This window comes from Sardina pilchardus, chromosome 19, assembly GCF_963854185.1.
Source record: "Sardina pilchardus chromosome 19, fSarPil1.1, whole genome shotgun sequence".
NCBI lineage: Eukaryota > Metazoa > Chordata > Actinopteri > Clupeiformes > Clupeidae > Sardina > Sardina pilchardus.
The window spans coordinates 5861422-5886575 of record NC_085012.1 but is presented as its reverse complement, the minus strand read 5'-3'; the positions used below and the strand labels follow the sequence as shown (position 1 = coordinate 5886575).

General features: G+C 42.8%; 2 protein-coding genes across 2 annotated transcripts; one reads left to right on the top strand and one right to left on the bottom strand.

The window, feature by feature from the left end:
- Positions 1-8650: 8650 nt before the first annotated feature.
- Positions 8651-18045, bottom strand: prpf4bb (pre-mRNA processing factor 4Bb). The gene is made up of 15 exons (XM_062520977.1): positions 17936-18045; positions 15619-16935; positions 14987-15145; positions 14694-14843; positions 14381-14462; positions 13794-14004; positions 12794-12867; positions 12389-12479; positions 11848-11995; positions 11595-11732; positions 11176-11329; positions 10964-11078; positions 10640-10791; positions 10379-10465; positions 8651-10259 (listed from the first exon to the last, which is right to left on the bottom strand). The coding sequence occupies exons 1-15, from the start codon at positions 17980-17982 to the stop codon at positions 10056-10058; spliced, it is 3129 nt and encodes a 1042-aa protein (XP_062376961.1). The 5' UTR covers positions 17983-18045; the 3' UTR covers positions 8651-10055.
- A 653-nt stretch (positions 18046-18698) lies between these two features.
- On the top strand, positions 18699-21199 carry idi1 (isopentenyl-diphosphate delta isomerase 1). Its single transcript, XM_062521593.1, has 6 exons — positions 18699-18718; positions 18966-19120; positions 19345-19523; positions 19644-19736; positions 20025-20155; positions 20580-21199. Exons 2-6 carry the CDS (start codon positions 18969-18971, stop codon positions 20895-20897), a joined length of 873 nt encoding a protein of 290 aa, XP_062377577.1. The 5' UTR covers positions 18699-18718; positions 18966-18968; the 3' UTR covers positions 20898-21199.
- The last annotated feature ends 3955 nt before the right edge of the window (positions 21200-25154 follow it).

Sequence of the window (25154 nt, the reverse complement as noted above, 5' to 3'; positions counted from 1 at the left end):
CTCCCCTGCTTCCTTCTCTCTCCCAGTTGACTCTCCCCACCGCTATGCAAGGAATGCAACTCCCTGCATTAGCCTACTGCATTGTCCAGCGTGAAAAGTTTACTTGGAGTATGAAGAAGGGAACGCAAATGACTAGGGAGGTCTTTAAGGACGAAAACATATGACTACAGTTCGCAGCAATCAATCAGACAGTAAAATGAAATTGTATTGCCTTCTAAAAATGCTAGGTGCTGCTCCCCATTGAGCGATACAGTGATTGCATTCAAGAAATTCCCAAACGAAACGGTAAGTAACATAGGCCTACCGTTACACATTTCCAATTGGATACTCACTGAACATTCACGCAACAATGTCTTTGCTTATAGACGAATCCCAATTTTCTTTACTGACATTCCTTAACTGAACTCTGAAATCCATAGGGTCTTTTTGTTACTTTCATGTATGCCAGAGGTTTTCAACTTGTTTGAAGGCCCACCAAAAGTCAAACTAAAGGGCACACTGGGTAACTGATTGTGAAATGGCACAGCTAACTGGGGTGTTCCCACATTTTTTTCTATTGAATTTATAATTAAATAACATCCTGAACATCTCATGTTGACAGACAGAGGTTTTTTTTTTTTTTTTTGGTTTCCTACTTATTAAATTACTTTTAGGCTTCATGTTTGTGATGATGGTCACAACAGGCCATAGATGGAGTTTGAAAATTAGGCAGCATCGGCATCAAACTCTTCCTTCAGAGCTGGTTCACTACAACAGCTCCATTTCAGGACAGAGCTGATATTAAAAGTGCTGCAAGTTGCTAGAGCATTTGGAAAAGCAACTCTTCAAACTGTTGTGATTGTTGTGTTATAAGTGACGATAGTAAGCTAATAATAATATAGATATTACAGAGTACTTCATAAATGGCAACAAAGTCTTGCATTTTGTCATGTTTTTTGCACACATGTTCAATGTCAATCAAAATATGTTTTCCAATGCAATCATGACCAATGTCATGTTAAATTCTGGGGTTACTTTTTGACAACTCATCACATGTTTCTGGAACAGAGTAGAGAGAGACAGAGAGAGAGAGAGAGAGAGAGAGAGAGAGAGAGAGAGAGAGAGAGAGAGAGAGAGAGATGTAGTTTTCAATGGTTTGTCTTTGTAGGTAGTATAACATGCTAGGATTCATTTTGATTGAGGGGAGGTGAGAGCACATCTTTCACGTCAGCTTTTAAGGGCATTCATTATGTACAGTAGATTGTGTCAGGAGGAACACCTGAAAGAATGTGTGCATCTTATTGCAACACAGCTCCTCTATGACTGTATCAGCAAAACACATCAGTTTTGAACCAGCTAACTTTTTAGTAATGGCAGATTTGCTGCTGTTGGCCATTAGACAAAAACTCACTGTTTCTATTTAGAGCTATGTCTGTGCCAGTTGTAACAGGGCACAGCTGTAGCTCATCACTGTCTTCTCTCCTGCCTCCCTCCCTCCAATATAATGAGCTGTCAGTGGAATCTGAAAGGTGCATGATGTCATCCATATATAGAACATTTGCCATATAATCGGGGAGGGAACTGAGTGGTTTTGGATCTCATATTTCCATTATGGAAATCTAAACTAATTCCCAGCAGCACTCAACACTCCCAGTTTCTCTTCCAGGTCCTCCAGTTCCAGTTATGCTGTGAGATTTCTTTATGTTTTCCTAGAAGATGCTTTTATCTAAAGTGACTTACCTAACCAGAAACATTACATTCAAATTTATTTTTTAATTATTATTATTTAAAGTTCTCAAATTAATTCAAATCAAAACATTTCCAGTTCCAAACCATGAAAATAACTAATTAGTTAGCAAGGTAAAAAGTTGAGAAATTATCATGACAGTTAGAGCACTGATAATACGCATGTTTGGCCTGGTAGCTGACCGTGGTGCTGGTTTTCCGTGACACCTGCTATGAATAATTGAGTTCAGTGAAATGAAGGAGAATGGGAAAGATCTACAAGGCCCAGAACATGTGAAATAGTGAAAGAGTGGAAAGCAGGGAGACCGATGGCTATCGATAATCCTTATGTGCAACAAGGCTGCAATTACCTCTCTCTGGTCCTATTTGATTCAACATGTTGTGTCTCACCCCAAGTTAGCCATTCAGTTCTGAAGTCAGTTCTCCAAGGTTGTTTTTGGCCTCCCTTTTTTCCTCTGTCCAGATGGTGTCCATCTCAAGGCTAATTTGCATTGACCATATTGTTTATGATTGCTATTCTCCTTAATGTAGTCTTGCCAACTTTTTAAAACTGTTCACTCTGAATTTAAATATTGCATTGTTTTATTTGTAAGTCACTCTGGACAAAAGAATCTGCCAAATCCCATAACCACAACCATAACTATAAGTCAGAGACGCTGTCCTAATTCATTCTAAGGACACATACTGTACGTGCCATTGGAGCCATCCTTTCAACTTTTTAAGACAGCTAAACCAATAGTTCAGTTGTTTAGGCACTGGTTATATTCCTTAGAACAATTGTTCCACCATTTTGTTGGCAGAAGGTCTTACTTGGAGTTATGTGGACATGGCAAGGATTTTGCATTTTAATTAAAAACACAATCTTCTTTGGTTAGGTGCCTGCAGTTTGTCTGCAGTACAGCTCAAGCTTCAGAGCATCTATTAGTAATCCATCAGATTGGCCCATCAGATGAGGATTTCTTCAGATGTCCGCACACCATTGGACTACACTTTTAAGCTTTTATTTCTGAGCAACGTGTTTCGCCATGCGCTTCCTCAGGCTTATGGAGAAACACGTTGCTCAGAAATAAAAACTTAAAAGTGTAGTCCAATGGTGTGCGGTGATCCTTTTTTTCTTTTTTATTAATCGTTAACCTGCAAGTCACCAGCACCCAACGACCCAACTTGATTGGCTGTGCAAGGGGATTTTGGATTTCTTCAGATGTATTTGAATAGTGAGGAGTTGACCATTTAATAGTCATGGCTTGGACATTACAGAGGCAACATAATCTATACTTCACAGCATCCACACATTTGGCAATCTATACTGAGCTCGATAAAGGTTTGTGGAGCAATTCCCCCTCACTGATTTTCCAATATCCTGTCTGGTACCACACACATAAATCCCATTGCACTTATGTGACCATATGTTTTGGGCATTCTCCTACAGGCAACACAGACTACACATTCCCTATTGCCAAGAGCTATATATGCTTTGTGCTTCGGGCTCTTCAAATCACAGAGGCTATAAAATACAAAATAAAAGATACGGCAAGAACAGAAACAGAGCAAACAAAAGGAGGGGGCATCTGTTGGAAGAAAGGGAAACAAAGAACATCTGCAGCCATCTTTTCTCTCTCTCTCTCTCTCTCTCTCGTTGTCCCTCAGAGCTGAGAGTGAGAGGGCTTCAACCTGCACCATTACTCTCTCAGCTCAGCAGCAGGAAGTCATGAGAAGAGCCATAACTCAGGAGGAGCCATCCCCTCTGACACAAAGCCTCCTGGACGGTGGTGGAGAGGGAGGGGGGGTGGGGGGGGGGGGAAGGTCAAGAGGAGAGTCTGAAAACTGGAAAGCTTTTTTTGAGTTGGTAATTAACTGTGGCTGCCTTCGTGAAGCATCTGCTAGACATGTTTTATGAGCTGGCTTTACAGTCGTCCACCTACTGAAAGGAGCCCTGCTGTCTGGACAGTGTAATGTATTCCAATGCTAAATCCCTGTTCGGACAAGCTGTCAATTTGACCTGTCAGCTTTGCACTCCAGAGTCTTTGGGCAGCCAAGAGACATTTGGATCAAATTTTCACAAGATTTCAGAAGTTTTTAGGCAAGTCATAAATTATACTTTAATACTTATATATTTGTTAAAATAATAAGATTATTAACATTAGATATTGATATTGTATGCACATTCATGTGACCAAGTACTTAGGAGAAAGATCTGGCTTTTCTCCAAGCTCTTGTCTGCTAATTAAATGTATTGGATTAAATAGTTCACTGGTACTCATCATACAGCCTTTCATATAGACTACATCATACTTTCTTCAGATTCATGATGTAGGGTGTGGTGAGCATTGCCCCGGGCAGGCATACTGTGCTAACATTTAATTAGATTCTGGAACTGGATTGGAAATCAAAAGTTTTGATCACTCAAATAAAGTGTCATTTTCATTAATGCATTATCCACTGGTGCTTTTACATTAGACTTATATTTATGCATTACGTAATTGAATATGGTAGAACCTGAGGGGAAAATAAAGTTATGGGAGTGGAGTACTTTTTACACAACGGTTTGAGTTTGGTTAACTCTTTGGTTTGGGTTGGGTTAAAAAGCATTGCAAGAATAGGATAGGGATGGGATGCCCTGAGGTATGGGAGATGCTATGTGTGCTCTGTTCAGTGCAAGACCAAACTTGATGGAAAGTCTCCATTGAAATGTCAAATGTTAGACATGTTTCTACAGAAAATTAAAACTCATTAAGCATGAAAACAGCTCTGGGTGCTAGGTCACAGTCACACTCCACAGTCACTACCAACCGCTTAGGGGTGCACAGAGTGTCCAGTATGAAGGGACTTAAACATGTTGTCATTATTTAAATGCATCCTTTGTATTCCAAAAAGATTGAATTGTCCTATCAAACTTTTGTTTTGGAGTTTGAGGGCAGGCCACGGAGGGAGTTGTTCAGAGACAGAGCCTTAAAGTCAGGGAGGGACGTCAATTATTTAGTAGTTAAATGGCTGGGCTAAGAGCAGTAAGGTCTCTTTGTGTAGCTTGTCTGATGTCTGTTGTCTGTGAAGAAAGACATAGAAGTAAAAAGCTATAGAACATGCAGACACATATTGTAACTGTTTCTATTACAGCCATTACATTGTTGAATCTGAGAATCTGAACAGGCATAATATCAGAGACATTTTGAGACTTTCAGTATTGTAAATGAGTATAGGGATGAACCATTTATGAAATGTTGGTCTGATAGCAATCTTTATAATAACAATCTGGCAAAAAGCAATCATTTTATTTGTTTTATTTGTTGTAATTTACACCCTGGCAATGACGCAAAATATTACTAAATATCATTTTCAAGTCTTTCAGCCCTTCATAGCGTTATCTCTGAATGCGCCTCAACAAGAGCAGAGTTGATATTACTCATATAAATATCAGCCATCTGTAAATGGCATATTATTTGCTGATAGCATGATTTAAGTCGGCAAGGCAAATATTGCCTTCATCCACACCAAACTCTGTCATCCATGTTTTTATGGACCTTGCTTTGAACAATGGTACACAGTCATGTTGGAACAGGAAGGGACCATCCCCAAACTGTTCCCACACAGTTGGGAGCATGGAATTGTCCAAAATCTCTTGGTTAATGCTGAAGCATTCAGAGTTCCTTTCAATAGAACTAAGGGACTAAGTCCAACTCAGAGATGGCCCCTTCCTGTTCTAACATGCCTGTTCACCAAGGTCCATAAAGACATGGATGACAAAGTTTGGTGTGGATGAACTTGACTGGCCTGACCTCAACCCAATAGAACACCTTTGGGATGAATTAGAGCGGAGACAGAGAGCCAGACTCCTCGTCCAACATCAATGACCTCACAAATGGTCAAAAGTTCCCATAAACACACTCCTAATTAAGAATGATTAAGAATGGGGTGTGACTGAAGTTCATATGTGAGTCAAGGCACGGTGAGCAAATACTTTTGGCAATATAGGGTACTTTGTCTCCCAAGTCTTTCTACAATTGAAGTTCCTATGGCAGACATCCAATAGTGTACAGCCAATGCTGACTGTGACAGGATGAATTATAATGACCACTATACACCTGAGCACTTTTTACAGGGACTTAAGTGTACTTGCACTTTGGGCAACAAAAATGTGCTGACGGCTGTGACATGAGTATCAAACAACACCACTTCCTTTATTGAGGGCGCGTAGACAATTCCTCTTTTTAAAGGATGGTAATTTCAAGCATCTAATTTGCATGCCTATGACATTATGTTCCCTGGTCTGGACCCCAAGCCATTTCAGGCTGTTTGCCTTGGTGATGTTTATTTCACAGCCACCCCCACCTCCTCCACAGCCAGTTTCTGTGTCAGCAGTACCATCATGATGCCACAGAGGACCAGAAGGCCTCCTGAAAAGCAATCTCTATGCATGTAAACAGAACTGCCAAGCACGGGCATAAATTACCACAGACCACGAGAATGTTCTGGTCCCTCTGCAGTCTTGCACGCTTGTGGTGAGTGTGGGCCTCAGCTTTCATGCATACTGTGCAGTTCTGTCCATGTAAGTCTAAATCAAACATGCACAGAAGACAATGGCTCAACAGTATTATAGACTGAAAATTGAAGACTACTCCAGAAGTATACGGAAGTTTCTTGAAGCAACATTCTGCCTACAGCACCATGCAGGAGACAAAGAGATCACATAAACATGTTCTTATGCCAGTAATGTTCTTCTTTAGAAATGAATTTCTTCTATCTTTTTGATATGGCATGTCCCATTTTGTCAGGAAAATACATTCAGTAATATCGTACATGACTATATGCTATATATATAAATTGTTTAAAAGACTATTTCAAATCAACATTTGCTAGATGTACTATTAGAAACACAATTCATGAAACAATATCCCATGCCTTTCATTTGCCTTGAGATAGGTGAGCCTTAGGTGCCTCATTTTAGGATTTATGATATAAAGGCTTTCGATGAGGAAAATATGGTTGCAATTGCATTTGTCTACTAAAAGAGAATATACATGATTACTTTGGGAGTTTCCAAGGATACTGCTAATCCTCTATCTCTTTGTAAGTGACAGTTGCCCTTCATGTCATAACATGTTTTCTCTTGACTCTTGAGTCTATATGTTCTTTCAGTGGGAGAAAAAGAGTCAGTGGTTTTGGGTTAGGGATTAGAGAAAACGTTGGTGATGGAAAGAAACAACTGCAAGCGCGAAGCTGGTTTGACGAGATCTCCTAAGCCCATTATTTGATTAAAGGTTGCTGCTTGGGGCTTCATTTGTTCCTTACTTCAAACTTGAAGCGATAGAACAGCCATTATTTTACCTCACAGAGCATGATCCTTTAGTTGCATGAATTGTCCATTGGCGCCAAATGACTATCCAGCACCTTCAAAATTGACAAAAGGGGAATTTGTCTGTGTTATTATACCCGATAACCCTCACCCTCTACAGCGGGTAAAATCCTGTGATTCTGAATCTCTTCTCTGTACAGGCAATCAGACACATTTTCACTGCAGTGTTGTGAAACTAGTTTGCAGCCGTGGCCTACTGTTCAGGGTTTTGGGCTCGTCACCGTTGGGTTGCCGGTTCGATCCTCAACCAGTAGGAAAAATATGGGTGTGGGGAGTGGTTGAGCACTGCTCTCCCATGCCCAAATCCACAGATGAAGCGCCCTTGAGCAAGGCTCCTAACCCCTCACACACACACACACACACACACACACACACACACACACACTTGAGCAAGGCACCTAACCCCTCACTGCTCCCCGAGCGCTGCTGTTGAGCAGGCAGATCACTGCTCCGGGTTAGTGTGTGCTTCACCTCACTGTGTGCTGTGTGTTTCACTAATTGGAATAATTGCAGAGACCACATTTCCCCCACAGGATCAAGACTGGAGTATATTATCAAACTTGCCAACTCTGATTGAAAAAAGGTTTTCCTTTTCTGAAACCCCTTCTTTTCCATCTAAGCTGAAGTTCTAAATAACCTATTCTAAGAATAGAACAGCTGTCTCACAACGAACATATACACTTTTCTGCAGACAGAAGCAAAGCGGAAATTAGTAAAGAGAGAAGTGTTCAGTCTCACATCACATGGTCAGGCCACCACAGTGTGTCATCTTGGCGTCTGGAATACTCTGCCCCCTGCTGGATATCTTCAGTTCCGTTTCAATCATTGGGATACCAAGGCTAAATTAGACTTGATTTCATATAGGTTAAGTTGAGAAAAATACGACTAAAGCCTACCTTACAAGATTTGGGAAAGATTCTTGAAAGATTGTAGTCTTTTAACTAATGCCCATCATTCAAGCTTTACTCAAGACTACAATCTTTCAAGAATCTTTCCCAAAAATTGTCGGTGTAAGGTAGGCTTTAGAAGAAAATTCTAAATTATGAAGATAAATATTTGCAACAGACTGGTATTTTCTGATTCTGAATAGGAAAGCTATTTACAGAATGACAATGTTTTTTTGTTTTCATTAATCTACTCATATATACATCAATCTGATTTAAAGTTCAGCGCTTCGTAATCAGATGGTGAATCAGAATCATCAAATACTAATATCTCCTATATTACTTTCAAACCAATAGAATTGCCCCATGAACCAGGGCCGGGTTTCCCAGATTCATTAAGAAGCTCCTAATTGCTAAGAACTTCTTAGGAGTGCTGTAAGAACGTTCAAAGAACGCTCCTTAGAAGTTCTTAGCACCTAAGAGCTTCTTAACGAATCTGGGAAACCCGGCCCAGGTCATTTATCTTATCAGAATTACATCAAACCTTCACAGGGAACTTAGACTACAGATCCCCATGGTGATACACCACCTTTTACAAATGAGGGGGAAAAGTGAGTAATGCATTATTTAGTTAATTGCTGAATAGCGTTCACTACATTTCTCTGTTAGTTAAAAGACAATTCTGCTTGGCAAAGATATGAAACATTTTTATTAATAAAAGTAATGGTACACTCAACGTGTTCATTTCATTCAATGTCCTTCACAACCCAATTAATGAGTTTCAATCCCAAAGTGAAAACAAAAGGCATTTATTCCTTTATAAGAAACAAAAACAATGATGGCTTGCATTACGAAAAGTGGTAACTGTGGGAATATCTACAACACGTAATGCAAACTATGGTGATCGTAAGTGTAAGGGGGGGGGGGGGCTGGGGCGGGGCTTAGTGGGGGGCTGGGGCGGGGCTTAGGGATGTCATTTTAATCGCTTTACATTTTACACAGACAAGTCATGGAGGAGGCACTTTGACAAGGATGCCCATAGGTGGGGTCAGGGGTCAAGAATGTTGCCCGAAAAAGCACGGGCAGTCAGTCAATGGCAGGGCTCAGAAGAGTACACAGATCTGGATGCCATAAAAATGTGATGTTTGGATCTCTAAATGAAGGTGGAGCACCAGCTGTGTAGAATTCAGAAGCATATACCGACTCCAACACAACAGCAGGGTGCTCTAAGCGTACTGGCCAAATCTTTTGTCAAAGTTTTTACCAACCAAAGGAATCTTTAAGTAAGGGGAAAGCAACATGGAACCTCCTCATGATTTCCTGTGGGAGTGACATGACATCCCTGAAACTCCACTTAAAGACCTCTGAGAGTGCTGTGAACAGTGACATGAGCCATCTGTCCAAGTTCTGTCAGTCTTCTTGAGGCACAGGCCCCACTATGACAGTACATCGACAACCATTGAGCCTGGTCTGAGCTGTACACTTACACCATTTGACATTATATTCTTCAATTTATCAGTCGCTAGGAAGTGTCATGAGAACAGTGTTCTTACCATTGCTGCTGTGAACCGAACAAATAACTTTCCTGAATGATCTGAAAACGCAAAGCCTACAGTGACATATTTACAATCAAAATACGTTCACTTTAGCGCAACATAATGAAAATCAAATCCGGAAAGATCTTAAAAAAAAAAAAAAGGATGGCAGATCATTGCCATTTGGTTGGATGACCCCAAAAGGATGATCCACACATATCTGAAGCATCTTGAAAAAAATGGTATAACGTAATCCAGCCGTAATGTATCTACTCTCTACAGAGTGAGAAATATATGGACTTGGTGCAGATGTATCAACATAACATTCATATGGATTGTTTTATACCATTCAACCACTCCAACATCTGAATCAGGTCAGCTGTAGGCCCGGGAGGCATCATCTCCAGAAGGTCCCCGCTGTGCCTAGCTAAGGTGTGATGGGTCAGATGTGACCTGATAATGCTGGTGTAAGGTCAAAGGTCAAGAGGCGGCCTGGCGGATGAAGGGGGGAGTATAGCAGTATGGTCTCCTGTGTAACCGTGTCTGGTGGTACCAGCAGCTTTAGATCTTCTCCTGGATGAACGGGTGCTGGAGGGCCTGGTTGATGGTGATGCGCTTGGCAGGGTCCAGCATGATGGTCCCATCCAGCAGGTCCTTCAGCTGCATCACCTTCTTCCTCATCTCCTCGGGGAGCCTCTGACCTCCGACCATGTCTGCCAGCAGGTCCTTTGTGGGGTTGATGGTGCTCATGACGGTCACCTTCTCCTACAAGCGTGGACAAGAGTTAGATACATTTACAAGACCATTACTGACATGAAGCGCAAACACTCACCTAATAAGGTGGGAAGGGGGGCAGGGAAAAAAGAACAAAACAAAATACTAACCCTCTCGGTCACTTTATCCACTTCAATGTACAAGAAGTTCAAGTTCTGGTCAAAGTGTTGGTCTTTGAACACTCCTTTCCGGATCATCTGCAAATTAAACATTGACGATTTATCATTTTAAACTGGTTTTGCACTTATGAATATGTTAATAAGACTGTGTGCTGTGGTGAATTCTTGGCCATTTAGCATGGATAGCTTCACATTAGACACAGATTTTGTTTGCTGTTTAAACTGTACCAGCAGTAGTAACTACATGGATACCTTATTAGGCATCTTGCCCTTGACGTCCATGGCCAGTTTGATCATGTGGTTGTTTGACGAGCCCGGGAAGAGGATCTTGCCGGCGTAGAGCTCGTACAGAGTGCAGCCCACTGACCACATGTCGATGCCATAATCATATGGCTTCCCAATGACTGACGAGAAAGAGACCAGCTAGTGTTAATTTAATTAAGCTTTACCTTGACTGTGCTAATCATGTGGCATGACAAACATTTCCAATGCTATAAATTGCAACAAACGTACCCACATTTCTCAATAATGCTACATATGCTTAAAACAACGTAAACAGTGAAAAGCGGTGCTTACTGATTTCAGGTGCTCTGTAAAACCTGCTGACCAGGTAAGGGGTAATGTCATTGTCTGCTACGTGGGACGCTGACCCAAAATCGCAGAGTTTCAAAATGGTCTTCGACTCATTCACCTGAATTGAAGTAGAGGAAAGAAAAAAAAAAGATGACACACAGATCATAGAAAGTAAAACATGAACTCCATCCCACGGAGCATAAGGCAAGACTCACCAGAATGTTGTCTGGTTTGATGTCGGCATGGAGAATGTTGCAGCGCTTCAGGAGCTTCAGGGCCAGGAAGAGCTGCTGGCTGTAGGAGCGGACAGCCTTGATATGGAGCCCCACATCTTTCCCGTACTTTTTCAGCACCTCACGGAGGTTCATACTGAGGGACAGAAAGATCAGGTAAAAAAAACAGCATTGTAAACTCAAACCATTGCTTTGGACATGCTCTTGGAACTGTTATAATTATCATTCTAAGTGCAACTCAAAACAGTTTGCACTCAACTTGAACAGTGTGCAAACATGTTCTTTCCAGTATGTCACAGCAAGCATGGCTACAACATGCTCTACCATCAGCCTACGGTACATCAATATCAGACACATTTTAAAGAGACAGATAAATGTTCGGTCGGTGGTGTTTTATGCACCTGAGAGGCTCGAAGACAAGACACAGATGCTGTTTGTGGTCAAAGTGTCGGAACAGACGGAGACAGTGGAACTTGTCATCGGGATCAGCATCATTCAGCTTCTTCAGGAATTCCAATTCCTTCATTCCAGTCTTATGCCTGTCGGGGGGAAAGCACAACGCATATTTGATCATGTGGCTGACACATAGCTCGTCTGAAGTCTGATCAGAGGAGGCTTCTGAGTATCATAGGAGCGTCTCGCGCCTGTGCTTACATGAGCTCGTTGTTGCGGATGATCTTGATGGCCACGTCCTGGCCTGCGCGGGCCGTGTCTCTGGCCCGGATCACGTTGCTGAACACCCCCTGGCCCGTGTAGCCGTACACGTCATACCGCTTATCCAACATCTCACCGATGTTCACACCTGTGCCAGAGACACCCAAAGTCAACAACGCAACGCAACACAACACATTGTTGGAGCATTTCACAAATTGTGAATTTGGGTGATTGGCTGTCAAAGCCTTAATCAACACTATTCCAAGCAATCGTCCTGTACTCCTGCAAGGAATACTTTCAGCAGTTTGAGGGCTTCACACAATCTCTTTGATTTATAATATAATATTTCAGAAATACAATACAGCAAACAACAAAGCACATTGGTCTGGGCCGGCTTTCCCAGATTTGTTAAGAAGCTGTTAAGTGCTAAGAACGTCTTAGGAGTGTTCTTAGAACGTTCTTAGAGCGCTCCTAAGAAGTTCTTAGCACTTAAGAGCTTCTTAACGAATCTGGGAAACCCGGGCCTGATGATTTTCCTTACGGTAATAGCCTTCAGCATCTGTCCAGTTGTCCCTGAGGTTGGGGTTTTCTTTGAAATCCTTGCCAATGCCTGCTGCTCTCAGCCGGGCACTCTGCAGATGGGAGGGGCAGGAGAGGCCATGTTAATAGTTAATAGAGTGCTCAGTGCAGATCCAGTATCAGACTCTCCTGTCCTTGTCCTAATCCAATTTACAGGGACTGATCTGGCAACACCTAACTTAACACTGTGGGCTACAGACCACATGGAACTATCATTCTAAATTTAACAACCAAACAAAAAAATATTTAAGTTAAACGTATTTAAGCATCATTGCAGGTATAAGTTTATGTGATGACACTGTACAAACGGAAAGGGCAAAGAGGAATAACAGAAGACAGACAGACAGACAGGTCGACCATGACTCACATCAAAGTCTGCATTAAACATGTCATCTGACTCTGTAAACATGTCAGGAGCTGATGGCTTCTTTGGGTTGGATCCTATATCAGACAAAAATACGGAAAAAAGATCAGTCATGCCAGTCAAAACTTCACAAGGGCTTTGCTCCAGATAAATCACCATCAATAATGACATTTCAAGTCACAAAACACTAACATGGGGAAGGCATGCACTGAATGACCACTGTGCTTTGTTACCCCTCCCCCCAAACCCATAACAACAAGCAATTGTTTCCAACAGAGAGGAGTGTTTCTTTGTGTGGTTTGCTTTCCAGGCACCACGGAGTAGCAGTGGAGTATAATGTACAAATACTGACAGTTTCATTTGACTGAAAACATCACCTTCCTCTAGTTAGCTCCTTATTTCTCCATTTTTCATTGTGGCATGCCATGGCCATTTTGGCTAGCACATGCCTAATCATTGAAATATTCCAGCTGCTCATGAGTCAATCAGAAAGGTCATTGCAAGCAAGCATGAGAATTCATATCAACCATAGCTACAAGTGTTTCTCTTTGCTAGTCCTTTTCCTTGATAAAAGCTGGTAAAAGCCAGAAAGCTTTAGTGCAGTGGTTCTCAAACTGTGGTATGGGCACCAATGGTGGTAGGCAGACTGTCTCTAGCGGTACCCTGGGAGTCTTTGAGAAGTTTCTTCATAAAGATACAATAATCACGTCAAGTTATATAAAAACATACTAAAAACTCCATAAACATGCTACCACTTAAGTTAAAATCATGGTAAAAACCAGACCAAAAGTTTGAGAAACACTGCTTTAGTGGTACTCTTAGCAGTAAAACAAAGGTGTTTTGAATACAGGCCTACATCTCAATATACCCTCCCCTCCAATCCATGAATAAACTAAAACAGTTCAGATTTGATTGCTCATTTCTTCAAATGGAACAGGGGAAAAAAAGAGGGGGCAGCATGTGATAAAAAACACTGGCTAGTTAGAACACTGTTCACGCTCACCATCTTTCTCCTGAGCGATGAGGTTGTGCTTGGCTTTGATGTTGTCCTCGAATGTGTCGAGATTCTCGCGTTCGTATTCCTTCACATCAGCTGCTACGCGCTCCAGGATATCGTCGGGCGACGGCGACCGACTCCGCGTGCTGCTCTGGGGGCTGCTGGGCTCTGACGCCATGGAGCCCATGTTGCTGTCCTCGTTCCCTGCCTTGTATTTCTACATGGGGATAACGTTACATTAACGTTAATGTAACGTTACAGTACAGACTTAGACGATGTATCATGGAGCCCATGATGCTGTCCTCGTTCCCTGCCTTGTACTTCTACACGGGGATAACGTTACATTAACGTTAACGTAACGTTACAGTGCAGACTTAGACGATGGGCCACAAAATCAGCTACAGCAGGGTAGTTCAGCCAGTCACAGGTCAAGGTTTTAATTATAGGCACTGAAGCAAACTTGAACTCAGAAAAAGCTCAGCATAGCACACATAATAGTTCATACAGACTTTTGTTGAGTATTTTCATGTTTTGACAGAAGCAGGGCAAGGGCAAGTCCAGCCAAAATATCCCGTAGTGTTTGCACAACTGACCTGCACAATGGCTAATCGCTGTTGTCGTCTCTGCTCAATCAAAGCTTCCTCATCCTCCTCTTCTGCATCGTAATCCTCCAACCTGAATGAAAAGACGACTTCATTTACTATCAAATTGAAATTGAAATCTTTTTTGCAGTTTTGCACGTGACTTCACTTTGTTTTTAGGTTTCATTATTTCATTACATAGGACTTACAGAAAGGAAAATGTGGGTGCCTGTGCATAGATGTTTTTAAAGCCATTGCATATAATTGTCTACTTTCAAATCTCAGGTCCATCAAACATGGTTGTGCGTCACTTCACTCAACATACACTTCCTCTGAGGATGACTCCTGGTCAGCCTTCATGCCCTCTGAAAGGCTGCCCTTGAACTTGTCCTCATCTCTGCTCCTCCGCCTCCTCCGCTCTCGATCGCGAGAGTTGGACCGCCGGTATCGCAACCGACCAAAGCGGTCTCGCTCGCTGGAAAATCCAAAGTTATCTCTGATTAGTATCCGCATTTCCTAAAAAGTACACTACGCATCTTAACAATTCGAGGCTCCAAATGTTGCACTTGTAAAAGCCTAAGAGGGGCATAACATGGTTAAAAGACCAGGCTCTCTCACCCACGCCTCAGAGGGGACCTGCTCCGCCTGCGGGGAGACAAGCGCGACTGTCGTCGTGGCGACAGAGACCTCCGTCTCAAGGGGGAGCGGCTTCCTCGTCGTCGAACAGGACTGGTGTCACGCGATCTACCTGCGATGCCGTCTGCCCGGCCACGTTTCCTGACAGATGGAGACAAGAAGGGGTAAATAATACACATAATCACCCCTGTTATTTTTATGTAAATACTGCAGAAGGCCCAAAGTCCCTAACACTAACAAAACAATGCAACTTTTCACGTACATTTATCCCTGTAAGCCAGTATACCTGAGATTACTTAAACCAGTTATGCATGATTTCAAAATTATAAGAATTAGTTGCGGTATCATACTAGTCAGTGTGAAAATTTCTAGGAATGTTCAATTTAGAAAAACAGACTTTCACAGATGTAAAACCTCAACATCCAAACACAAAAGGCAAACAATAACAAATGAATCCATCAAGCTTAGGCTGTAAAAACTACATACATATAAACTCTCTCACACACACACTTGAATTAAGTAATCAAATGGTTGTCCCAATAGTTCATGCTTTATAAATCCAACATGTTGCCTTCACGTAGAACAGCAAATTATTAGACAGACGTGTTTGGTACCTGACGGGTGAGGAGTCCCTCCTGCGGACCTCTGGAGACCGGCTTCTGCCTCTTCTGGGTGGGGACCTGGCTCTGGGGGGAGAGTGGCTCGGTTTGCCCCTGTCAGCAGACCCAGATGGGGGCTGGTGTGGGGGTCGATCCCTGTGGCGTGGAGAGGCGCTGCGGAGGTGCTGGGGGCTGGGAGCTCGCCTGTGGTGCGGCGAGCGGTTCTCCTTCCCAGACGACGTGTCTTTGGACGGGGACTTGCCAGGCCTTTTGTCCTTCTCTCGGTCCCTCTCCGCTTCTGAGCGACCTGGCCGCCCCTCTCTGGATCGGCTTCTTCGGCCCCGCGAGCTCGACCTGCGGCCGCTGCTGCTTGGCTCAGCCTGGTGTCGCCTCTCATCTGGCCGGGGAGACGATCGTCTTTCCGAGCGGCCTTTGCCCTCCGCTCGTTTGTCAGAGGGAGAACGTCTGTGTCCAGCAGGGGATGGAGACTTCTTGGGACGATCCTTGGAACGGTCCCGGCTTCGTGAGCGCTTCCTGTCTTTAGAGCCGCTGCGATCCTTGCCACGTTCCTTATTTGCGTCACTGCCACTAGTGCCCTTAGTCACCGTCGTCGCTGATGCCGTGGTCTTCTCAACTTTGGCATCCCGACCACTCTTCTCTTTGGATCTGCTTCTGCTGCGGCGTTTGGAACCTGGTTTGCCGGCTTCGGTCGAGTCCCTCCGGCTCTTGCCGGACCGGCTGCTCTGGTCCTTGGGCGAGCGGGCTTTCCCTGTGCTGACCCTGTGTCGCTGCTCCCCATTACGAGTCCTGCCCTCTCCTCCACCGTCCTCCTCCGAGCCGGAGTTGTAGCCCTGCAGGATGAGGCCCATGCCCGACTGCACTTTGCCCTCCATCATCTGGCTGTCCAACTCAGCTTTGATAAGTGCTCGCTGCTTCTCCAAGTCTTCCAGCACGGCTCGGTCGTCCATGTTGGGGTTGACCGAGCTTGGGGAGCCTTCAGCCTTTTCCGTAGCCCCAGCAGCAGGGGAGGGTGACACGTCATCTTTGCGTCGATGTTTCTTGTGCTTGTGCCTGTGTTTGCGCTTCTTCTCCTTGTCGTCCTCTGTAGCATGCTTATGCTTCTTGTGCTTGCTGCGGTGCTTGTGTTTCTTCTTCTTGTGTTTGCCACTGCTGCTGTGATGCTTGGACCCCTGTTCTGATTTCTCTCCGTTTACCTCAACCCCCCCAGCTGTTACTGCTGGTGCCTCCCCTTCGTCCTCTTCCTCCTCTTCCTCTTCCGACATGTCACCGTTCTCCTCCTCGCTCTTTCCAGGGCTTTCCAAATCCTCTTTCCTACCAGACGACAAACAGATTAGAGTCAAAACACTACAACTTACTTGAAATAGCACAGAGCGCATATTGTGGGTAGTGAGATTGAGATATAAAACGCAACAATTTCTTATAAGAAATAATATGCAATGCAAAATGTATTACTAAAGTAAATCAATTGATACCAGCTGAGGCAAAGACACTGGATGATGACATTAAATTTGATTAAAGCCAGAGACTAAGCCGAACATTGTTTTGACAAAGCCAGAGTCAACTTGAAATTTCAGCTAAGATGAATGATGCATTAACGGTTAAGGTTAACCGTTTACACCATACAATCACTTTGATTGCCGTTGCTCTGTTCGCTGAGTTAACGTTACCTAGCTTGGACATGCACGTCCTTCCCCAAACAAAAGTTTGGGCAAATAATTAGCCACTGCGAAGTGGCTGCACGTAACCCTACAACTATCACTACTCATTTCTATGAGGATGTGAACGACAGAATGGTGTATGTTAGTCAGTCGGCATATTTAGCACTGCTCCCGCTGCTAGGTTAGGCTATGAGCTTTGCAACTCGCTAGCGATATATGGCAACGTTATCTAGAACCTACATGCCGTAAGCTAGCATCAGTCGGCTAATAACAATTTAGCTAAACCACACTAATCTGATATCCGTTAACTATTTTAATGAATTGTGGGCTACTTAAAGCTTTAAGAACAGACCCCGTAGACAATCAAGAACCTAAAGGATGCCGATCTCTTGTCTTTGCCGGCACATAACGCTATGTTATGGTTGGTATCATGCACTGTAACGTTACCCATCATTAGCCATTTTCCGTCAGGTTGGCTAAGATGCTGGGCTAGCTAACTGGCTACGTTAGCATTGTTATTAAAACTCATACGAACAGCTGATTAAAGTACGTATAAACTGAAACCACTAAAGTATGCAAGAGATTTATTTCAATCGTCATAATTTCAAACCATCAGTGGGCTGCACTAGAGTGTGCCCTGCACGTGTTCTTACCCATTATTCAACCTCTCGCCTTGAAAATCCATCTCTACGTCGGCCATTTTCTTCAACTAGTGGCCTTTCCTTTGTTCTTCTATGGTTTCGTATGTGAATGTGGTGATCCTTAAAGATCTCTAATAGATGTGTCGCCCCTACTGCCCTGGAGAGTAGATACACACAGATTATACACTTTCTTTCATTTTTTTTATGCATTTCGGCTGGATCAAGGGGGGACTTAACGAACAAATCACAGTGTTCATCAAATCACAATGTTAATATCACATTGGTGTGTGTGTGTGTGTGTGTGTGTGTGTGTGTGTGTGTGTGTGTGTGTGTGTGTGTGAAAAAAGACACTACAGTTTTTTCTTAACCATATGCAGTCAGGTATTTGGTAACTTGTGAGCCTATCGTATCATTTACTTTATGTGACCCCCATCTAGGCCTACTATAACCTATGATACTATGCTCTACTTCACAGCAACATATGTGCCCACCTGAGGTACCTGGCGCAGAATTTTAAACAGAGAACCGTAGTGATTGTCTTTAGTGGTTGTTATTTTCACGGCAACAGTTACTCCACATTACTCGTGAAATAAGGGATAATAACATAACAAAGCACAGCACATAAAATAAATTACCAACGTTTGTAGATAGGCGGAGCTCTTTAATTTTGCTGCTCGAATGGTTTTACTTTTTTCTATTTTTTTTTTATCATCTCGAGTGGTGGTCCGTGTTGTATTTGAACCAATGAATAGGCTTTACGTCAGAGTGACAGGAAGTGTTTCGCGCGAGCTGGTGGTGGGTGTTGCATGGGAGAGAAGTAGCAAATATATTTGTTTTCTGTTTGCTTTGTTCTCTTAGTGCATTTGCTGAACGAATTCCAAACTCGAATACATTATCTAATTTGGAGAGTACTATGACAGTTTGTCGTAATTATCCACCGAGTTTCTATCATAGACCTAAAAGATAGGTTTCTATTCACTTAAATGGTTCGATGGCATGTTGGGAAGTTCTTCTATTTTGATTGGCGGTTTTGTGCTGACAGGCCATGGCGTACAGTATGTGGGCGGCGCTAAGGGTAGTATCCTGCAAGGGACTTCTGTCGAGAAAAGCAGGCTTACCTGTGTTTTGTGGAAGAAACGCCACTCTATCAACAGGCTTCAGAAAGCGTACCATTCCTTTAGGATATAAGCACCCAAGGTAAGACCGTTTCTTAGTTTGATGCATTGCGTTTCGACCAGAACGCTATAATGGTAGAAGTAACCTACAGGAGAATCGGTTGTCACTCAAGTAGCCTAGGTTGTTTACAAAATTATTGATCAAGCATCTGCAAGGTCTCCGTCACTGAGACATTAACATAGCCTTGGTTTTTAACCCGCCTGACCACCGAGATAATTTGACTCTGGGCTATATGTGTTGTGCAGCTCATCAAGACTACACGGCACGCCAGGAAAGATGCCTGAAAATGAAGTTAACACGGATAACCTGGACGAAAAACAAGTCCAGCTTCTCGCTGAGATGTGCATCTTGATTGATGAGAATGATCGTAAGACAGGGGCTGACAGCAAAAAGAACTGTCATCTGAATTCCAACATCGAAAAAGGTCTATGACCGCACTTCTGTCTGCTTGTTGGCTAATTCCAGTCTTGTAGATAGGCCATATGTTGGCTCACAAAGTGTTTTCCTGTATTTCTCAAACCATATCTGCTTTTATCACCCTCAGGACTGTTGCATCGTGCTTTCAGTGTGTTCATATTTAACAATGAAGACAAGCTTCTACTTCAACAACGATCTGATGCCAAGATTACTTTTCCAGGTTTGCTTTCCATTCAAACACTATCATGGCATTTTGTTTGAAGAAGATATAGGCCTACAATAAAACCTGACATGTTCAGCCTTAGTCTGTGGAACACTATCTACTGTATACATCAGCCCATGTTTGACCTGCAAATGAAAGTTTTTCAACTATCTGACAGCCTATCGCAGAACATTTTATATGCATATGATATCATTTTGACCTAAGACTGAACTCACACTGAAATACTGAAAGTAGAGTACAGTACATTCAAAATATTTTACTCTTTCCTTCTTTTGGTGTGAGTAGGTTGTTTCACAAACACCTGCTGTAGCCATCCACTCCACTTGGACAGTGAGCTGGAGGAGCAGGATGCCATGGGGGTGAGAAAAGCAGCACAGCGACGCCTGAAAGCAGAGCTGGGCATCCCTACAGACCAGGTACAGTTCTTTAGAGGTGTGACTCAGGGGGCGGCTCAGGGGATTATAACTGGCCAGAGTCATAATTAGGAGAGGGAGGAGTTTTAGCCTGTGCAAGACATACCTCTGTTATGTGACTGGACTTTGATTTTGACAGCTTTCCTGTTCATAAATGTCATGCTGTATTTTCTTCCTCTGCCCACCTTCCTGTTCTGTCTCCCTCCCCTTGTCATACTGTAAATGTTTGGACAGGCTGATGATGTAATTTCATTGTACTTGTACAATGACAATAAAGGCTACTACTACTAAATGATGCTCCAATTTAGGTTTAAACAAAAGTGTTGTGGCACACTCAGAACTTCAAGATAAAATTTTGTTTTATTATTGACCAATGTTTCGGCTTACGGCTTCATCAGGGTCATTTTCTCCAATTTTCTTCATTTAGGTACCACCAGAGGACATGACATACCTGACCCGGATCCACTACAAAGCACAGTCCGACGGCATGTGGGGTGAGCACGAGATTGACTACATACTATTCATGCAGAAAGATGTTGAGCTGGACCCCGATCCCAATGAGATCAAGAGCTACTGCTATGTCACCAAAGAGGAGCTGAAGGACATGCTGGAAAAAGGCAAGAGAAAAGAACTGGACATCACTCCTTGGTTCAGCCTCATTGCGGACACCTTCCTCTTTAAATGGTGGGACAACCTGCAGAACCTTAAAGAGTTCATGGATCATGAGAAAATCCACCGCATGTAGCCACTGACTTCAACAAAGGAATTTTCGCACAAAAGCTGCTAACAGAGACTTTTAGAGCACTTGTCCGTCTACAGTCATGCAGATTTGAATAGATTTGCTATAGTGATGATGGAGAGATTACCTTTTTAAAGGAACTAGTTTGAAGTGCCTAGTTACCTATTGAGAGACTGTTTTATGGAATGTTTTGTGTTGATAACTACTTGTATTATGTATAGTACACTGTTAAATAGTGTAAATGAATTTTGAAATGTAGCTAAATTAGCTGCCTAGCATTCTACTGAATAAAACTTTTTGGAAATGCCTGCCTGCCAGCAAAGTTAAGATTAGTGAGGTGATATCCACCACAATGTTCTCAATCAAACAAAAACGGTCAATAAATAGTAAGTAAAATTTATTTTTATAGCACATTTATACACAGCTTACTGGCCAAAGTACTGGCTGTTTTCAAAACAGAAAGACAAAAAAATAAAATAAAAATGAAGACACATATATACATACTGTACATCTACTTATTAAACCAGGAGCAGCAGGACACAGAGAGCAAGCATAGCATGTTAGAGGGCTGAGAAGACCAGAGAGCACATGTGGGTTTTGAGCATGGATCTAAACGGGGTATTTCTTATCAGATGGCAGCTGATTCCACAAGTGCAGAGCAGCAACTGCGAAGGCTCTGTCGCCTTTTTGCCTTTGCAGACAGCGGGGGATGTGGAGAAGGTCTTTGTTGCCAGATCTAAGAGATGAGTGTATATGTAGATTGGGGCCAGACCATTTTGTGCTTTTAAAAACAATTAGCAAAATCTTAAATTGGATCCTGAAATGGACAGGGAGCTAAGGCTGGGGTAGAATGTCATTCCAACTCCAATTCAAATTCAATTTGGGCGGCGCCAATTAAATTCAAATTCCAATTTATGAATTGAATGGAGGGCAATTCAAAAACTTGGAATTGTGCACAAGCCTGCTCTGTGTATGAGACGCGCTATATAAATAAGCTTGACTTGGCTTGACTTCTATACAACTATATTTAGGTGGCTTTTAAAACCTGTTCTCATAAAAAAAAAGGTTACCACGACCTTCCAGCAGATGGCAGTACTGTCAGTATGTTTAGACCTGATACAGGCAGCAGGAGAGAGAATGGATCATGCACAATGTAGATTAGCTGTTGCCACTCTATGTGCTCAACACAATAAGTTGTCTGATCTCTCTGCAATAGCCTATGCCATAATAGAGATATGCTTTTCAGGTGCCATAGGGAGAAACATAATGTGTACCTGTTTGCTTTGTCACTGGTGATTCCTTTGAAATTACAATACGAACAAGTTAAAAAAAAAAAAAAAGTCAATCAAAATTAGTAAGGATTTTAAATAATTTATCTCTAATCCCATTTTAGGATGCCAGTGGTGTTTTGTTGTACTCTGACAGGGTATGATTTTATTGCATACAGTTTGATTTGATGAAGTACTAATTGCACTTGGGGAATCCCTGGTCTGATTGCATAAGGATGTGTGTGTGTGTGTGTGTGTGTGTGTGTGTGTGTGTGTGTGTGTGTGTGTGTGAGTAGAGGAAAGAAAACTCATTCCTCAAGCACATGCCGTGCTCATCAAGACGGCTGGGAGACTAGTTGGTCTGGAACTGACTGCTGTAATGGATGTCTCAAGACAACCAAGTATCCACTTCATTTTATCAATTGTGCCAGAGGCTAAAAATAAACCTCTCGTGGACCAAATTCTGCATTTGAAAAGTCATATTGCCTTGGGCTTAGACAGCATACATATTGTCATAGCTAACTGGCAACAAAAACAATCAGGTCTCAGTCTTATTTTGTTTTACTCATAGACTGATCTGAGATAAAATGTTCAGATATTGCCCGGAAATATTTTTCTATTGTCAATCTGTAAACTGAGAGCAACATTTTATTCAATCTCTGATTATGATTGAATAAAATCCAAACAGAGGTGATTAATTAATTGGTAATTGATTGATTCATTTTAGCAAATCTGGATTTATTTTTGGTTATTGAATAAATAAGGAATAAAAAAGGCGAGGCTACATGGTTGATCATATTGTATGTAATGATCCTGAGACAATTAAAGAGATTTTATTGTCTTAGTAAAGGAGCATCATAGACTTTTAGTTTTATATACTTCAATTTAGCATGCAGAGGAATTCTCTTGGGGGATGGGAAGACTCAACAAGGGAGAGAGAGGTGTGCAATAAAACATTATCACACAGGGATAGAAAAAGAAAGGAAAGAAAACTGAGCAACAGGAAGAGAGGACGAGGCTACGCAAGGGATATAAACAAAGGCATAGAAAGACCAGCCCTCAGCTAAGTGGAGTGATGCAGTTAAACACTTGTCCATGAGATGGCAGCATATAGCTCAGATGTAAGCGTGTCAGATTGACTCGGCCTAATTTGCTCCTCTGCAGCACACAGTGACAAAAGAGGGGATTTAACAGCACCCTTGCTCAACGTTTCACAGTCATGCACCAGATGAGATCAGGTTCCTCTTTGCCAGGTATGTACAAGTAGCCTGCACATGTTCCTCTCATCATCACAGTGCTGTCTGTACAACACAATAGCCACTGACAACATGCTTTCTGTCTACAAGGATAAAATAGATGCCCCTTAGTCATCAGAGACAGGGAGGACCTTCTCATGCAAAATAAGCTGCATATTGATGTAAGTGGCACATTGGATGTTCACAGCCAAGTCTGAATTATTTATGATCAGTCATGATCTTTTGAGAACAGGTGGTATGGTTCTCTGAATAGAGATATTTAGGTATGAAAATAGCAAACGGGGAAATATCTCTCAATTGGGATGTGCTGGAAGACTAAACGTTCACAGCTGGACTCGCACATCAAGACGCTGGCATACCATCGGCAGAAGAGCACGGGAGGCTGGCGTCTGCTCTAAGCTCCTGCAGAGTGCTGCAGCATAGCGAATCCTTTGAAATATATAAATATCTGAATGTGCTGAGAGTCGGGGTCTGGAAACGGAATAATTGTGAGGGATAATGACATAAAGATGAGAGAGAGAGAAGTGACAGCAAGTGGCACGAAGATGGGAATATGTGTGAGAGACATGGAGGGCTCGCTGCTGGCCACATCTGCCACACTGTTTAGCAATGAGCTGTTTCAGCAGCCAATAGGAGATGCTACAGCACCACAGAGGGTAATGGAGAACAGTGTGATGATTCACACGTCCCAAACTGCACTCGACTTTTATTTGCATGTGTGTGTTTGATGTATTGTCTGTGTATATTTATATCTAAAAACAACCTCCCTGTCACTCAGTGGCCTCTTATGGTTTTACATCAACACGTGTCCTGTGAAACCCTTTCTACATATAGCACTTAATTCCACAATCTACCAAAGAAAACGGCATTCTAACAATACATTATGGTGCCACTGAAACTGGGTAAATTGCTTACTCGTCCCTCTTGTAATGATTCTGCTCAATCAGACAACAGTGTGGCTTGTTACATGAAGCCAGCAATGATCACGCACATGTTCTCTGTGAGTCTGAATCTGCGAAGAAGAAAGAGATTTGGAAGTCAATCATGATTTGAGTGTGTGTGTGTGTGTGTGTGTGTGTGTGTGTGTGTGAGAGAGAGAGAGAGAATGCTATGAAAGAGGAGTGGTGGGGAACTACGTGTGTGTTTTGCGTCCGTGCATCCAGTATTGTGTTTGCCTTGCAGCGTTTCTGGAAGTGTATAAATCACACATATCTGGTAGGCTGTTGTATGCACCGTTCTGATGCACAACACCAATGGACAAAATCTTGCTCATGCTGTTCTCGGAATAGTCTGCGAGTGCTGCTCCACTAGCGAGCTCTAATTGCTTTTCTGCCAGGTGATGGGATTAAATTAACCTCGCGGCCAAAAGGCCATGCTCCTCTCTCTTCCTGTGGAGACTTGGTCTAGCGATGGCCAGAACTGTCTGACCCCTACTGCCCCACAGTCTTGACATCCACTGTTCTCCAAATGAGGGAGCACAGCTCTGTACAGTCTGGGTGGCATAGCTCTGCGTCACCAGTGTTGTGCTGTGACAGGCCTTGCCCCTTTTAGCGTAGACTGAATGATTCATGCACTTCATGGAATGTGCCAGCACTGAAATGTGACGTGGAGATGAACTGAAAAGCATATGAACGTGTGTCTATCATGGGGACATCTTCTGTAGAAAGTCAGCACTTTCCCCATCCCTCTCCTCTCCCCCCTCTACTGCCCATATAGGACTGACACAGGCACAGGTTGTC

Coding starts and splice junctions, on each gene's coding strand:
- prpf4bb (XM_062520977.1), bottom strand. CDS start 17,982: ATGGCCGACGTAGAGATGGATTTTCAAGGCGAGAGGTTGAATAATGG. Junction 12,868..13,793: donor CATCGCTCAGGAGAAAGATG/GTGAGCGTGAAC, acceptor TGTCTGATATAG/GATCCAACCCAAAGAAGCCA. Junction 11,996..12,388: donor AGATGCTGAAGGCTATTACC/GTAAGGAAAATC, acceptor TCTCTGGCACAG/GTGTGAACATCGGTGAGATG.
- idi1 (XM_062521593.1), top strand. CDS start 18,969: ATGGCGTACAGTATGTGGGCGGCGCTAAGGGTAGTATCCTGCAAGGGA. Junction 19,524..19,643: donor GAATTCCAACATCGAAAAAG/GTCTATGACCGC, acceptor TATCACCCTCAG/GACTGTTGCATCGTGCTTTC. Junction 20,156..20,579: donor TGGGCATCCCTACAGACCAG/GTACAGTTCTTT, acceptor TTCTTCATTTAG/GTACCACCAGAGGACATGAC.